Source organism: Rhinopithecus roxellana, chromosome 10 (genome assembly GCF_007565055.1).
Source record: "Rhinopithecus roxellana isolate Shanxi Qingling chromosome 10, ASM756505v1, whole genome shotgun sequence".
Lineage (NCBI taxonomy): Eukaryota > Metazoa > Chordata > Mammalia > Primates > Cercopithecidae > Rhinopithecus > Rhinopithecus roxellana.
The window spans coordinates 95,010,392-95,024,728 of record NC_044558.1 but is presented as its reverse complement, the minus strand read 5'-3'; the positions used below and the strand labels follow the sequence as shown (position 1 = coordinate 95,024,728).

Below are 14,337 nucleotides of genomic sequence, written 5' to 3'. Positions count from 1 at the left end.
TCTCTTTTTTTTTCAGATTGTTCAGATGGAAAAAAAAATCGCAAACCAAAAACAGATTTTCACAAAAATGCAGGAGGCCAATAACCCCCGGAAACTGCAGAAACAGATTCACATTTTGGAAACCCGTTTGAATCTCGTATGTAAGGTGTTCTCTGCAGCTCTGCAAACAGCTCTGCCCGACTTTGCTCAGAGCAAAGAATGACGTCTGCCCAGTCATTAGCTCCTGGTTGACTCAGGAGCAGGTGAACTAATGGACACAAAGGCCAGGACGCCTTTAGGATTTACCGTCCACCTTAGCAAATGCGGGTATCCCCTCAAACCCTTACCCGAATCCCCCAACCTACCTGGGATGCCTACTCTTAGTTCTCTGCCCCAAACTTCCTGTTTGTTTTCAAGAAGCAGCTCAAATATTACCCATTACCAAAGCAGCATTAGTTAGACCTTCCTCCTCCGTGACAAGCTGCTCATGCCTCTGTCATAGCCAGTGCCTTTTTGTTGATGGTGTTGTCTCTAAGAATTAGTCGGCATAGATATGCATAACTTGATAATGGGAAAGGTGACACTGATCACCCTCAACCTACAGTTACTTTTGTATTAAGCAGGGTTCCCTAAATTGCAATCTGGCTTAAGCAAAAAGGGGAACGTGTTTGTCATAGAATTGAAAGATCCAGAAGAGGAAGTGGGGCCTTCAGGCATAGCTGGATCTAGGTGCTCCATACATGTCTTTAAGACATATTCTCTGTCCATCTCTCCTCTGAGTGGATTTCATTTTTGGGTAGCCCCCAGTGTGAACAAATGCTAGTAGAAATGAAACATCTTTTTCCTAAGAGTTTAATCACATATTCTGGGGAGAGTTCCCACTGGGCCAACTTGGGTCATGTGCCCATTTCTGAACCAATCACAGTGGTCAGAAGAATGAAATACGTGGGCCTGAGTCACATGGCTACCCTGGGGCCCCTCTCTCCCAGATCCACCCACTGCCTCCCCAAGTCAGGGAAGGGCAGCCCTATCCAAAATATGTGGATTAGAGGAGAGGTGGTTCCCCTCGAAAAGCAAAAAGAGTGGAGAAGGAATGACGGGCAGGGACAAACAACACATTCCAGTCTGGTTTGTGAAACTGTAGCTCCCATGTGAGCTACTAGAGAGAGAAAGTGAATGGCTTTGGAGGAAAGCCTGTCATTCCCTCACTAAACAAAGCTCCTAGCTTCCCCCAGACTTTGACCCCCAGGCTTTGACCAGGCATGGTGGCAGCTAATTGGATCTGGTCTCTGTCTGCCTCCCCAAGTTGCTGCTGAAGGACAGGGCAGTGTCTTTTTAATATCCATGCCCAGTGATTTGCAGCTGTGCCTCAGGATTCCCAGGATATGTGTTAAAAATACAGATTCTTGGATCCCCTTCGGATTCACCAAATCAGAACCTCCAGGGCGTAGGTTCAGGCATCTGTACCATTATCAGCAAACCCAGAAAGACTGAAGGTCCCATTGGTTAAGAATCATAGATTTAATGCTTGGCATGGTGTTTAATGCCTCAGCAAATGTCTGTTGATTGAATGAGTTACTAAATGCATGCATGATTTAATGATGACTTGTCTATAGGTACAATTTTTTTTTTTTTCTGAGACAGAGTCTCACTCTGTCACCCAGGCTGGAGTGCAGTGGCATGATCATGGCTCACTGCAGCCTCAGAGGTCTGCTTTTTTGTTCTAAGTCTATTCAGATGTTCTATTCTCCTCAAATCAATTTCAGTAGTTTGTGTCTTTCTAGGAATTTGTCTATTTTGTCTAAATTATCCTAATCTGTTGGTATATAGTTGTTCCTAGTATATCCCTTGTAGTTTTTCCATAAGATCTGTAGTAATACTCCCTTTTTATATTTCTGAGAGGTCTGTTTTTTGCATCTCAAACTGGTCCCCTCTTCCCTTCATCCCTAACCAGGTGTGATTGTACCTTTTAATAGGTTAGGCAGCTGGCCTGGTGTGGTAACTCATGTCTGTAATCCCAGCAATTTGGGAGGCCAGGGTGGGTGGATCATTTGAGGTCAGGAGTTTGAGACCAGCCTGGCTACCATGGTGAAACCCTGCCTCTACTAAAAATACAAAAAAATAAAAAATAAAAATTAGCTGGGCATGATGATGCATGCCTGTAATCCCAGCTACTTGGGAGGCTGAGGCAGGTGAATTTCTTGAATCTAGGAGGCGGAGTTTGCAGTGAGCCGAGATGGTGCCACTGCACTCCAGTCTGGATCTGGATGACAGAGTGAGAACCTGTCTCAGAAAAAAAAAAAAAGAAAGAAAGAAAAGAAAAAGGTTAGGCAGCCAACTCTAAAGGTGATTTCGGGGTCTCAGAGTACCCCATGGTCCTAAATATCCTCCACCTACTCAGTGGGGCCTGAGAGTCCTCCCCCTAGGTCAGGTCTTTCCTCCCCACAGTTAGAGGATAGATAGTATGCCTACAGTCCTGGAGCAAAATTCACAGTAAACAGCAAATAACTGATAACTTCCCAAGAGGAAATGGAGGATGCAAAGATAGAATAAGAATGCTCTGCTCCTAGGAACTCCCCTACCTTGTGTGGTGGCTGTGGACACACTCAGTAACACCCAGAGCTGAGACTAGCAGAAGCAAGCAAAGAGCTCAGGATGCAACATTTTAGGAGGTTCTCCTGCTCAGGCTTGAGGAATCACGGGGCTGGCACCTGAGAGAGAGTGCCTCCTTAAATTTCATGCCCCGGTTGCCTCACTTGCTTTACCCCGGTGTTGGCCCTACAGAAACCAAATGTTTCTTAGAACATACTTTGAAAACCTCCAAAGAAATTAAATCCCTTTGCTGTTAGGAATATTTTTTTGGAGTTGTTTCTCCTCAATGCTTATGGGAGCACTTCACATGGTCTTTTTAAAAAATTTAAAAAATTATTTTATTAAAGAAAAAGATAGACTGGGTGTGGTGGCTCACACCTATAATCCAAGCACTTTGGGAGGCTGAGATGGGAGGATCATTTGAGCCCAGGAGTTCGAGACCAGCCTGGGCAACATGGTGAAACCCTGTCTCTACTAAAAATACAAAAAAATAGCCCAGCATGGTGGTCTGCACCTGTAGTTCTAGCTGCTCGGGAGGCTGAGATGGGAGGATCGCTTGAGCCTGTGATTGCACCACTTTATTCCAGCTGGTTGACAGAGCGAGACCCTATTTCATAAAAATAAAAACTAAATTCTACTGTGTATATTTAAGGTATATAATATATTATTGGATACATATAGATATTAAAGTGGTTATTATAGTGAAGCAAGTTAACATATCTCTTATCTCACATAGTTACCCATTTTTGTTTTTGTGACAAGAACCTCTAAAATCTGCGCATTAGCAGGAATCCAAAATACAGTATAATTTTTTTTTTTTTTTTTTTTTTTGAGACAGAATCTGGCTCTGTCCCCCAGGGTGGAGTGCAGTGGCACGATCTTGGCTCACCACAACCTTCACCTCCCAGGTTCAAGCGATTCTCCTGCCTCAGCCTCCCGAGTAGCTGGGATTACAGGTGCCCACCTCCACGCCCAGCTAATTTTTTGTATTTTTAGTAGAGACAGGGTTTCACTATGTTGGTCTCAAATGCCTGACTTCAGGTGATCCACCCATCTTGGTCTCCCAAAGTGTTGCGATTACAGGCATGAACCACTGCATCCACCCCAAATACAGTACAGTTAGAGTCCCTGGAGTCCTCATGTTGTACCTTAGGGCTCTAGACTTGCTCATCCTCTATATCTGCTACTTGCTATCCTCTGACCTCTGTCTCCCTGCTCCCTTTCCCCCTCACCCCACCTGCCCCTGGTAACCACTTTTTTATTCTCTATCTCTGTATATTTGCCTCTTTTTTGTTTTGTTTTGTTTTGTTTTTTGAGACGGAGTCTCGCTCTGTCGCCCAGGCTGGAGTGCAGTGGCACAATCTCGGCTCACTGCAACCTCTGCCTCCTGGGTTCACGCCATTCTCCTGTCTCAGCCTCCCAAGTAGCTGGGACTATAGGTGCTTGCCACTATGCCCAGTTAATTTTTTGTGTTCTTTAGTAGAGACGGGGTTTCACTGTGTTACCCAGGATGGTCTCGATCTCCTGACCTCGTAATCCGCCCGCCTCGGCCTCCTAAAGTGCTGGGATTACAGGCATGAGCCACCACACCCGGCCTTTTTTTTTTTAGACTGAGTCTCATGGTGTCACCCAAGCTAGAGTGCAGTGGTGTGATCTCGGCTCACTACAACTTCTACCTCCCAGGTTCAAGCGATTCTCCTGCCTCAGCCTCCCAAGTAGCTGAGATTACAGGTGCCCACCACCATGCCTGTCTAATTTTTGTATTTTTAGTGGAGATGGGGTTTCACCATGTTGGCCAGACTGGTCTCAAACTCCTGACCTCAGGTAATCCACCTGCCTCAGCCTCCCAAAGTGCTGGGATTACAGGCGTGAACCACTGCACCCAGCCTTGACTTGTTTTTTGTTTAGAGTCCACATATAAATGAGATCATGCAATATTTTTCTTTCTGCGTCTGGCTTATTTCACTTAGCATAATGTCCTCCAGTTTCATCCATGTTGTGGCAAACGGCAGAGTCTCCTTTTTTAAGGCTCAGTAATTGGGGGTGATTTTGCCTCCAAAGGGACGTTGTCTCCAAAGGGAGACACTGTTGGTTGTCATAACAGGGTTGGAGGTGAGGGTGCCACCTGAATGTAGGGGGTATTTAATATCCCACAAAGCATAGGACAGCCCCCTGTTGCAAAGAATCATCCAGCCCAAAGTGCCAGTGATGCTGAGTTTGAGAAACCCTGCATGAAAACAGCCCCACCCCATTTTTTTTTCATGCTATCAATTTGTTGAAGAGTCCAAGTCAATTGTCCTGTAGAAAGTTCTATTAATACCTTCTCAGTTTGGCTTATTATTTCCTATGGTGTCATTTAGCTTGTTCCCCTCTCCTCTGTTAATTGCCTAAAACTGGAAGTTAGATCTAAAAGTAGTTGAGGAATTTGAGATACAGTAAAAAGGATCCACTAAAGGGCCCTTAGCCAGTTGGTGGGCCACTCAACTGACTCCAACCAGTTGAACCTCTTGCCTAGTGCTCCAACCACTCTTCCATGGCCCTTGGGAATGAGATGGGGCAAAGACCTGACAGTCTTCCAGGTACCTTCTGGAACCTTGTCTTACACCCCAGAAATGAGACCTGTTTTGAAGCATGGCCTTTTCAACAGGTCACTGTTCACTTTGACAAGATGCTGACCACTAATGCCAAGCTCCGGAAGGAGATTGAAGACCTACGATTTGAGAAGGCTGCTTATGACAATGTCTACCAGCAGCTCCAGCGGTGCCTGTTGATGCAGAAGAAAACCATGAACGTGGCCATTGAGCAATCTTCTCAGGCCTATGAGCAGAGGTGGGCTGGTGATAGGTCCAGGGGCAGTGAGGTCTCTTAGCCCCTTGCTGAACATCTAGCTTTCTACTCTGGGCCACCACTGCCCCTGGTCCTTATGTGTTGGGGAATCTTAAATCATAGTAGTAATAATTCTGAACACTGACTGTGTGCCAGGCATGATGCTAGGTACTCTAGTGGGTATTGCTTTAACTCTCACAACTGCCCTAGGAGTTATTATCCCCATTTTACAGACTAGGACATGGAGGCTTAGAGATGCTAAAATGCCTACCCGAGATCCAGGTAAGTGGGATTGTGGTGAAGTTGAGATTCAGACCTCTGTGCTGTGCCATCTCCTCCAAGTGCCCCTGCCTCTAGTCCAAGGGGATCTTTCTCAATCTGGGTCTCTGCTGGCCTCACACTCGTAGGAGCAAAAGGCATATAGTTTGACTGTGAAGGGCATAGGCTTTAGAGTCAGACAGATCTGGGTTTAAATCCTGGTTTCATCACTACTATATTGTTGTAGGAGTTCTTTTTTTTTTTTTTGAGACGGAGTCTCACTCTGCCGCCGGGGCTGGAGTGCAGTGGCCGGATCTCAGCTCACTGCAAGCTCTGCCTCCCGGGTTCACACCATTCTCCTGCCTCAGCCTCCCGAGTAGCTGGGACTACAGGCGCCCGCCACCTTGCCCGGCTGTAGGAGTTCTTTAGATGGTGAAGAGGATTAAATGATATATAAATGTAAGGTAGTGCCTGGGACACAGTAATTGATAAGTGGTGATGGTGGTGGTGATGATAATGATGGTGATAATGGTGATGGTAATGATAATGACTGTGGTGATGGTGGTGGTGATGATGGTGATGGCAATGATGATGGGGATGATAGTGGTGATTAGGAATATAATGATGATGGTGATGGTAATCATGGTGATGATGGTGATAATGGTGATGGTAATGATGGTAATGATGGTGATGATGATGGTGGTGGTGGTGATATGATGGTGGTGGTGGTGATGATGATGGTGATGGTGGTGATGGTGGTGATGATGGTGATGATAGTGGTGATGTTGGGATGATGAAGGTGGCCGGTGATGTGATGGTGGTCATAGTAATGATGGTGATAATGGGGATGATGATGGTGGTGGTGGTGATGGTGGTGATGATAATGGTGATAATGGTGATCACGGTGGTAAGGATGATGATGGTGACAGTGATGATGTTGGTGATGGTAGTGATGATGGTGCTCCTGGTGCTGCTGCTGGTCGTCCTGGTGGTGGTGGTTCTGTTGCTGGTGCTGGTGGTGGTCCTGGTGCTTCTGCTGGTGCTGGTGGTGCTGCTTGTGCTGGTTGTGCTGTGGTGCTGGTGGTGGTGCTGGTCTGGTGGTGCTGCTCGTGGTGCTGCTCGTGGTCCTGGTGGTGCTGTGTGGGCTGCTGGTGCTGGTGGTGGTGCTGCTGCTGGTGCTGGTGGTGGTGGTGCTGCTGGTGCTCGTGGTGCTCCTGGTGCTGGTGGTGCGGCTGCTCTGGGCCCGTGCTGCTGGTGCTGGTCGTGCTGCTGCTCCTGGTGCTGCTGCTCGTGGTGCTGGCCGTGGTGGTGGTGGTGCTGCTGTGCTGGTGGTCCTGGTCCTGCTCGTGCTCCTGCTGGTGGTGGTGCTGGTCCTGGTGCTGGTCCTGCTTTGTGCCTGGTGGTGGTGCTGCTCCTGGTGCTCGTGCTGGTGCTGGTGGTGGTGCTCGTGCTGCTCCTGGTGCTGGTGGTGCTGCGGGTGCTGCTGGTTGTCGTGGTGGTGGGGTGGCGCTGGTGCTGGTGGTGCTGCTCGTGGTGCTCCTTGTGCTGGCGTGGTGCTGGTGGTGGTGCTCGTGCTGCTCCTGGTGCTGGTGGTGCTACCGGCGCTGCTGGTTTCTCGTGGTGGTGGGGTGGTGCTGGTGCTGGTGTGTGCTGCTGCTGCTCCTGGTGCTGGCTGGCTCCTGCGGGTGCTGCTGGTTCTCGTGGTCGTGGGTGGTGCTGGTTGGTGGTGCTGCTGTGCTGCTCCTGGTGCTGGTGGTGCTGAGGCGCGATGGTTTCTGGTGGTGGTGGGGTGGTCTGGTGCTGGTGGTGCTGCTCGTGGTGAATTATAAATGGTTGATGGTGGATGGATGTGGAGTTTGCTGCTGGTTCTAGTGGATGGTGGGTGGTGCTGGTGCTGGTGGTGCTGCTCGTGGTGCTACCGTGGCTGGTGGTGGGTGCTGCTGGTGCCCGTTGATGACTGGTGCTGGTAGGTGCTGGTGCTCCTGGTGATGATAGTAGTGATGGTGATAGTGGTAATGGTGGTGGTGATGATGATGATGGTGATGCTGAAGGCAATGATGATGATAATGATAGGAAAATCATTTCTGGGAGTGATCTAGAGCTTACAGCTCTGGTTGTTCAGGTAAGGAGGGTTGTTTTTACACAACCAGAAATCATTATGATTAGTAAAAGTGATAGTCATTGTCTAGGCAGGAAGGCCTTCTGGACTGGCAGGGAAAGGAAAGCAGAGAGGAGGAGCCTCAGATGCTCAGGCTCTGTACCTTTTGCCCAGGGTGGAGGCCATGGCTCGAATGGCTGCCATGAAGGACCGCCAGAAGAAGGACATCTCTCAGTACAACCTGGAGATCCGAGAGCTGGAGCGTCTCTATGCCCATGAGAGCAGGCTCAAGTCCTTCCTGCTTGTCAAGCTGAATGACCGCAATGAATTCGAAGAGCAGGCCAAAAGGGAGGAAGGTACACTCTCCAGGAGCAAACTTGTGCTCTCTGGCTCTCTTCCTTGCCTTCTTTCTCTCTCTCTTTTTATGTGAGGGTGCCCAAGTCTCCTTGTGGTTGCCAAATTTAGCAAATAAAGATATAAGATGCCTAGTTAAGGTCGGGCACTGTGGCTCACGCTTATAATCCCAGCACTTTGGGAGGCCAAGGCAGGCTGATCATTTGAGGTCAGGAGTTTGAGAACAGCCTGACCAACATGGTGAAACCCTGTCTCTACTAAAAATACAAAAAAATTACCTAGACATGGTGGTGAGTACCTATAATCCCAGCTACTTGGGAGGCTGAGGTAGGAGAATCACTTGAACCCGGTAGGCAGAAGTTGCAGTGAGCCAAGATCATGCCACTGCACTCCAGCCTGGACAACAGAATAAGACTCTGAGACCCTGTCTCAAAAAAAAAAAAAAAAAAAAAAAAAAAAAAAAAAAAAGCCTAGTTAGGTTTAAATATAAAATAAACAATAAATAAATATTTAAGGATAACTATGTCTCATGCAGCATTTGGGACATACTTCTGATAAAACTTTTTGTTTATCTATAATTGGGACATATTTATACTGAAAAATATATTTGTCTGAAATTCAAATTCAACTGGGAACTCTCTGTTTTATCTGCCAACCCTAATTTATGGCATGTGTCTTCATTTGGGGCTCTCTTTCTGTTGTTTAGAGGGAGACTTATTGTCGGGGTCCCCAAGTTCATCTCTAGGTTTGATGATTCACTAGAATATCTCGCAGGACTCAGCACAGAGGCACCTTCACGGCTGTGATGCATTACAGTGAAAAGGTGCCAAGCAAGGTCAACACGGGGAGAAGGTGTGTGGTCTGGTGTCTGGAGGAAACTGGGTGCAAGCTTCCCAGTAGAATCACACTGAGCACACGTGGTTCTTTCAGGATCCAACTGTGACCACACATGTCAAGAGTTATCTACTGGGCTGGGCATGGTGGCTCATGCCTGTAATCCCAGTACTTTGGGAGGCCAAGGTGGGAGGATCAGGAGTTGAGGCCAGGAGTTTGAGACTAGCCTGGACAACAGAGCAAGACCCCATCTCTATAATAAATTCAAAAAATTAGTTGGGCATAGTGGTACGTGCCTGTAGTCCCAGCTACTCGGGAGGCTGAGGTGGGAGGATGGCTTGATCTCAGGAGGTCTGATGGTGACAAGGTGCTAAAGGGTAGAAAAAAGCAGATCCTAAGCCCAAGAGTTTGAGGCTGCAGGAAGCTATGATTGCACCACTCCAGCCTGGGTGACAGAGTGAGACCCTGTCTCTTGAAAAAAAAAAAAAAAAAGGTTGTCTCATAGTGGGGTGTACTAGAGATTCTGTGCCCCAAATTCTTACTGGGGGCTGGTTGTGTAGACATCTTCTGCCTAGCACATACCAACATTCTAGACCCCCAGAGGAAAAGCAGCTGTTTGGGATAAACTGCTGGGCATGGTGACACTTGCTGTGGTCTCAGCTACCAGGGAGGCTGAGGTGGGAGGATCGCCTGAGCCTCACCAAAACAGTGGGGAGCCACTACCTGTAAAAGGTCACATGGTCAGGTGTGCCTAAAAGATCCTTTTTTTTTTTTTTTTTTTTTTTTTTTAAGAAACAGGGTCTTATTCTTTCTCCCAGGCTGGCGTGCAGTGCTGTGACAGTCATAGCTCACTTCAGCCTTGACCTCTTAGGTTCAAGCCATCCTCCCACTTTGGCCTCCCGAGTAGCTAGGACCACAGGCACTAACCACAACACTTGGCTAATTTTAAAAATTTTTTGTCTTTTTTTAGACGGAGTCTTGCTCTGCCGCCAAGCTGGAGTGCAGTGGCGCAATCTCGGCTCACTGCAACCTCCACCTCCTGGGTTCAAGTGATTCTCCTGCCTCAGCCTCCTGAGTAGCTGGGACTACAGGCACATGGCACCACACCCAGCTAATTTTTGTATTTTTAGTAGAGACGGGGTTTCACCATGTTGGCCAAGATGGTCTCGATCTCTTGACCTTGTGATCCGCCTGTCTTGGCCTCCTAAAGTGCTGGGATTACAGGCATGAACTACTGCTCCCGGCCTAATTAAAAAAATTTTTTTGTCGAGGTGGGGTCTTGCTATGTTGTCCACGCTGGTCTTAAACTCCTGGGCTCAAGTGATCTTCCCACCTTGGCCTCCCAAAGTGCTGGGATTACAGGTGTGAGCTACCGTGCCCGGCCAGGGCAGGGATTTTGTATCAGCAGTGCCTAGCACAGTGTGTGTGGCTCATAGTAAATGCTTCATGAGGTATTTGTGAAATGAATGATAGGTGAAGCTTCTGCTCTATCTCCTGGAAACATCTAACCTCATCCCTAAGGCATACTACTACTAGTACTACTACTACTACTATTACTACTATTACTACGACTACTGCTATTACTACTACTACTAGTACTACTACTACTATTACTACGACTACTGCTATTACTACTACTACTAGTACTACTACTACTACTATTACTACGACTACTGCTATTACTACTACTACTAGTACTACTACTGCTGCTATTACTACTACTACTATTACTACTACTACTGCTATTACTACTACTACTATTACTACTACTACTACTATTACTACTACTACTATTACTACTACTACTGCTATTACTGCTATTACTACTACTACTATTACTACGACTACTGCTATTACTACTACTACTAGTACTACTACTACTGCTATTACTACTACTACTACTATTACTACTACTGCTGCTATTACTACTACTATTACTACTACTGCTGCTATTACTACTACTACTATTACTACTACTGCTGCTATTACTACTACTACTACGTATATATAAATATATGTACACATACATACATATATGTATATATGTGTGTGTGTGTGTGTGTATATATATATATATATATATATTTTTTTTTTTTTGAGATGGAGTCTTGCTCCGTCACCCAGGCTGGAGTGCAGTGGCGCAAACTCGGCTCACTGCAACCTCTGCCTCCCGGGTTCAAGCAGTTCTCCCGGCTAAACCTCCCATGTAGCTGGGATTGCAGGCACGTGCCACCACACCTGGCTAATTTTTGTATTTTTAGTAGAGACGGGGTTTCACCATGTTGGCCAGGCTGATCTCGAACTCCTGACCTCAGGTAATCCGCCTGCCTTGGCCTCCCAAAGTGTTGGGATTACAGGTGTGAGTCACCATGCCTGGCCATAATGATAATATTGATCACGTTACTGTCTGCCTGGCATGGATCTGAGGCGCTTCCTTTTGAGCGTCACAGTGGCTGATTTTTCCTTTCCTAGCTCTCAAGGCAAAGAAGCATGTCAAGAAGAGCAAGGGAGAGAGTTTTGAGAGCTACGAGGTGGCCCACCTCCGGCTGCTGAAGCTGGCTGAGAGTGGGAACCTAAACCAGCTCATTGAAGATTTTCTGGCCAAGGAGGAGAAGAATTTTGCTCGGTTCACATATGTCACGGAGCTCAACAACGACATGGAGATGATGCACAAGAGGACCCAACGAATCCAGGTCAGGGTGGCTCTGCTTTCCTAGGCCCTGGGGCCCCTGTGTCCACAGCAGCCTTTCCAGAGCAGTCTCCCAGGAAGGCTCTGTGAGAGGCACTATAGAAAGCAGTTTGGTCAACACCCCTCTATTCCCCCTACATTTTATTTTTGAGACAGGGTCTTACTCTGTTACCCAGACTGGAGTGCAGTGGTGCGATGTTGGCTCACTGCCGCCTCGACCTCCCGGGCTCAAATGATCCTTGCATCTCAGCCTCCTGAGTAGTCTGGACTACAGGTGTGCACCACCATGCCTGGCTAATTTTTGCATTTTTCGTAGAGTTGGGATTTTGCCATGTTGCCCAGGCTGGTCTCGAACTCCTGACCTCAAGCGAGCCTCCCACCTTGGACTCCCAAAGTACTGAGATTACAAATGTGAACCATTGCACCCACTGTCCCCTTACTTTTTATTTGTATTTTTTTTTTTTTTTTTTTTTTTTTGAGATGGAGTCTTGCTCTGTCATCCAGGCTGGAATGCAGTGGCATGATCTTGGTTCACTGCAACCTCCACCTCCTGGGTTCAAGAGATTCTCCCGCCTGAGCCTCTGAAGTAGCTGGACTGCAGGCGCCCACCACAATGCCCTCTTTTTTTTGTATTTTTAGTAGAAACGGGGTTTCATCATGTTGGCCAGGCTGGTCTCAAACTCCTGGCCTCAAGTGATGTGCCCGCCTCAGCCTCCCAAAGTGCTGGGATTATAGATGTGAGCCATCATGCCTGGCCTGTAACAATGGATACATACATTTAATGTATTCATGTCCCCCAACCCAATAGTGACTTTATAATCCATGGCGTGTTTTATTAAGCAGCATTCAGTAAACTACAGTCCATGGCTGTTTCTGTGCAGCCCATGAGCCAAGAAGGATTTTTACATTTTTAAAGCATTGTAAGAAGAAAAAAAGAGAGAGAGAGAGAGAGAGAGAGAGAGAGAGAGAAATATGCAAGAGGGACCTGCAAAGCTGAAAGTATTTCTTATTTGGCCCCTTACCTGACCCTTGTTAATTAACAGTTTCGAGGAGAGATAACTCATTCTTATCTTGGCGAGACTTGATGCACATGAGCATAGTAAAGGCCCTGACAAGTCCTGCAGTAAAGAAACCTGCCTACCTTTGCTGAACCCATAATTTCCCAGATGTCACTGGCTTCCTGGGCTATTTACATGCCAGTATATAAATAAACATCCTTTGGAACTATCTGCATGGAATAGAGTCTAAACCCCTTAGTGTGACATTCCAGCCCCTTCAAAATTTGGCTCCTACCTGCCTTTGCAGACACAGGTCCTGTTATGACCTCTAAGACACCCTCTGCTGCTGCCAGCCCCAGCTGTCCCATGCATTTCCCTTCGCCAGTGTCTTCCCCGTGCTGTTCCATCTCTCTCCCCGCCTCTTCTCTTCTGATGAAATCCTGCGCATTAGTCCTGACCCTGCACAAATGTTGCCTCCTCTGGGAATTCATTACTCCTTCTTCTGAGGGCCCTGTCTGTCCTCTGCTTATGTGATGAGGGGAGCTGCTTTCCTTTGTAATCTATCACTGTTTCCCACATGTGGGGTATGCACACTGGCCATGTGCATATAGATTGCAGCTAGAATATAGGTGAAAATATTTTCATTTACTAGTGATGAATTAATTTTTAAAGGAATAATAGAGCTTCCAGAGCAAACTTGTGATTTAATGGATATTTACTTAGGGTAGTAAGTAATAACAGTAAACAAAGAATAATAAACAGAATAAACAGAATGGCTTGGTTTACAGAGAACTGTTATAGATAACAGTCCATGCGGCTGCAAAAAACAGAGTGAAGGTGACTTTATCAGCTAGGGTTGTCACAGGAAACAGCACAGCCAACATGGGTAAATTGCCCAGGCACGGTGGCTCACACCTGTAATCCCAGCACTTTGGGAGGCTGAGGCAGGTGGATCACCTGAGGTCAGGAGTTCAAGACCAGCCTAGGCAACATAGTGAAATCCTGTCTTTACTAAAAATACAAAAAATGAGCTGGGCATGGTGGCGGGCACCTGCAATCCCACTACTCGGGAGGCTGAGGCAGGAGAATCCTTTGAACCTGGGAGGCAGAGGTGGTAGTGAGCCGAGATGGCACCACTGCACTCCAGCCTGGGCGATAGAGCGGGACTCCATCTCAAAAAACAAAAACAAAAAACCCGCCCCCCAAAAAACCAAAACCCAAAAATAAAATGGGTAAATTGAGGAGAGTTTTAAAAAAGGGGCTGTTTCCAGACGTCTGAGGAAATTAAGAAGGCAGCACGTGGGAAGAGCCAGAGCTCCTAAATGGGTCAGGGGAGAGAGGAATGAGGAGACGGCTGCCTGCTATGCCCTTCCTGGACTGGTGCAGCCAAACTAGGGATGGACCCAGGGGGTGGCAAAAACCCCAACCTCCCTCTCCTCCCACCTTTATTTCCCACCTGTGCCTCCCACGGGCTGGGCTGCCCAGCAGCCAAGCACAAGGGAGCCCATAGGTACAAGCCCCGCAGGTCCCAGGCAGGGCATGGGGAGGTGCAGGGTGGGAGGTGCATCTGGGGGTGGCGAAGACAGACTTGAAGGACCCTCATGCCACTCTCTGTCCCCTTCCTGGAAGGAGGTCTTCCTGGACGAGGGTCCAGGACAGGCACAGGAAATGGTTCTTCCCCAGAAATGACGTAGACCTCCCATTCACCT

General features: G+C 47.5%; 1 protein-coding gene across 3 annotated transcripts in view; it reads left to right on the top strand.

Annotated features, from left to right (window-relative positions):
• CCDC63 (coiled-coil domain containing 63) overlaps positions 1-14,337 on the top strand; it is a 54,333-nt gene that overhangs the window by 18,476 nt on the left and 21,520 nt on the right. For all 3 annotated transcript variants that reach the window (XM_010379046.1, XM_010379036.2, XM_010379055.2), the window contains 4 exons: positions 17-136; positions 5,219-5,400; positions 7,928-8,109; positions 11,414-11,634. In XM_010379046.1, the coding sequence (XP_010377348.1) occupies positions 17-136; positions 5,219-5,400; positions 7,928-8,109; positions 11,414-11,634 (705 nt within the window). The remainder of the gene's footprint in view (positions 1-16; positions 137-5,218; positions 5,401-7,927; positions 8,110-11,413; positions 11,635-14,337) is intronic.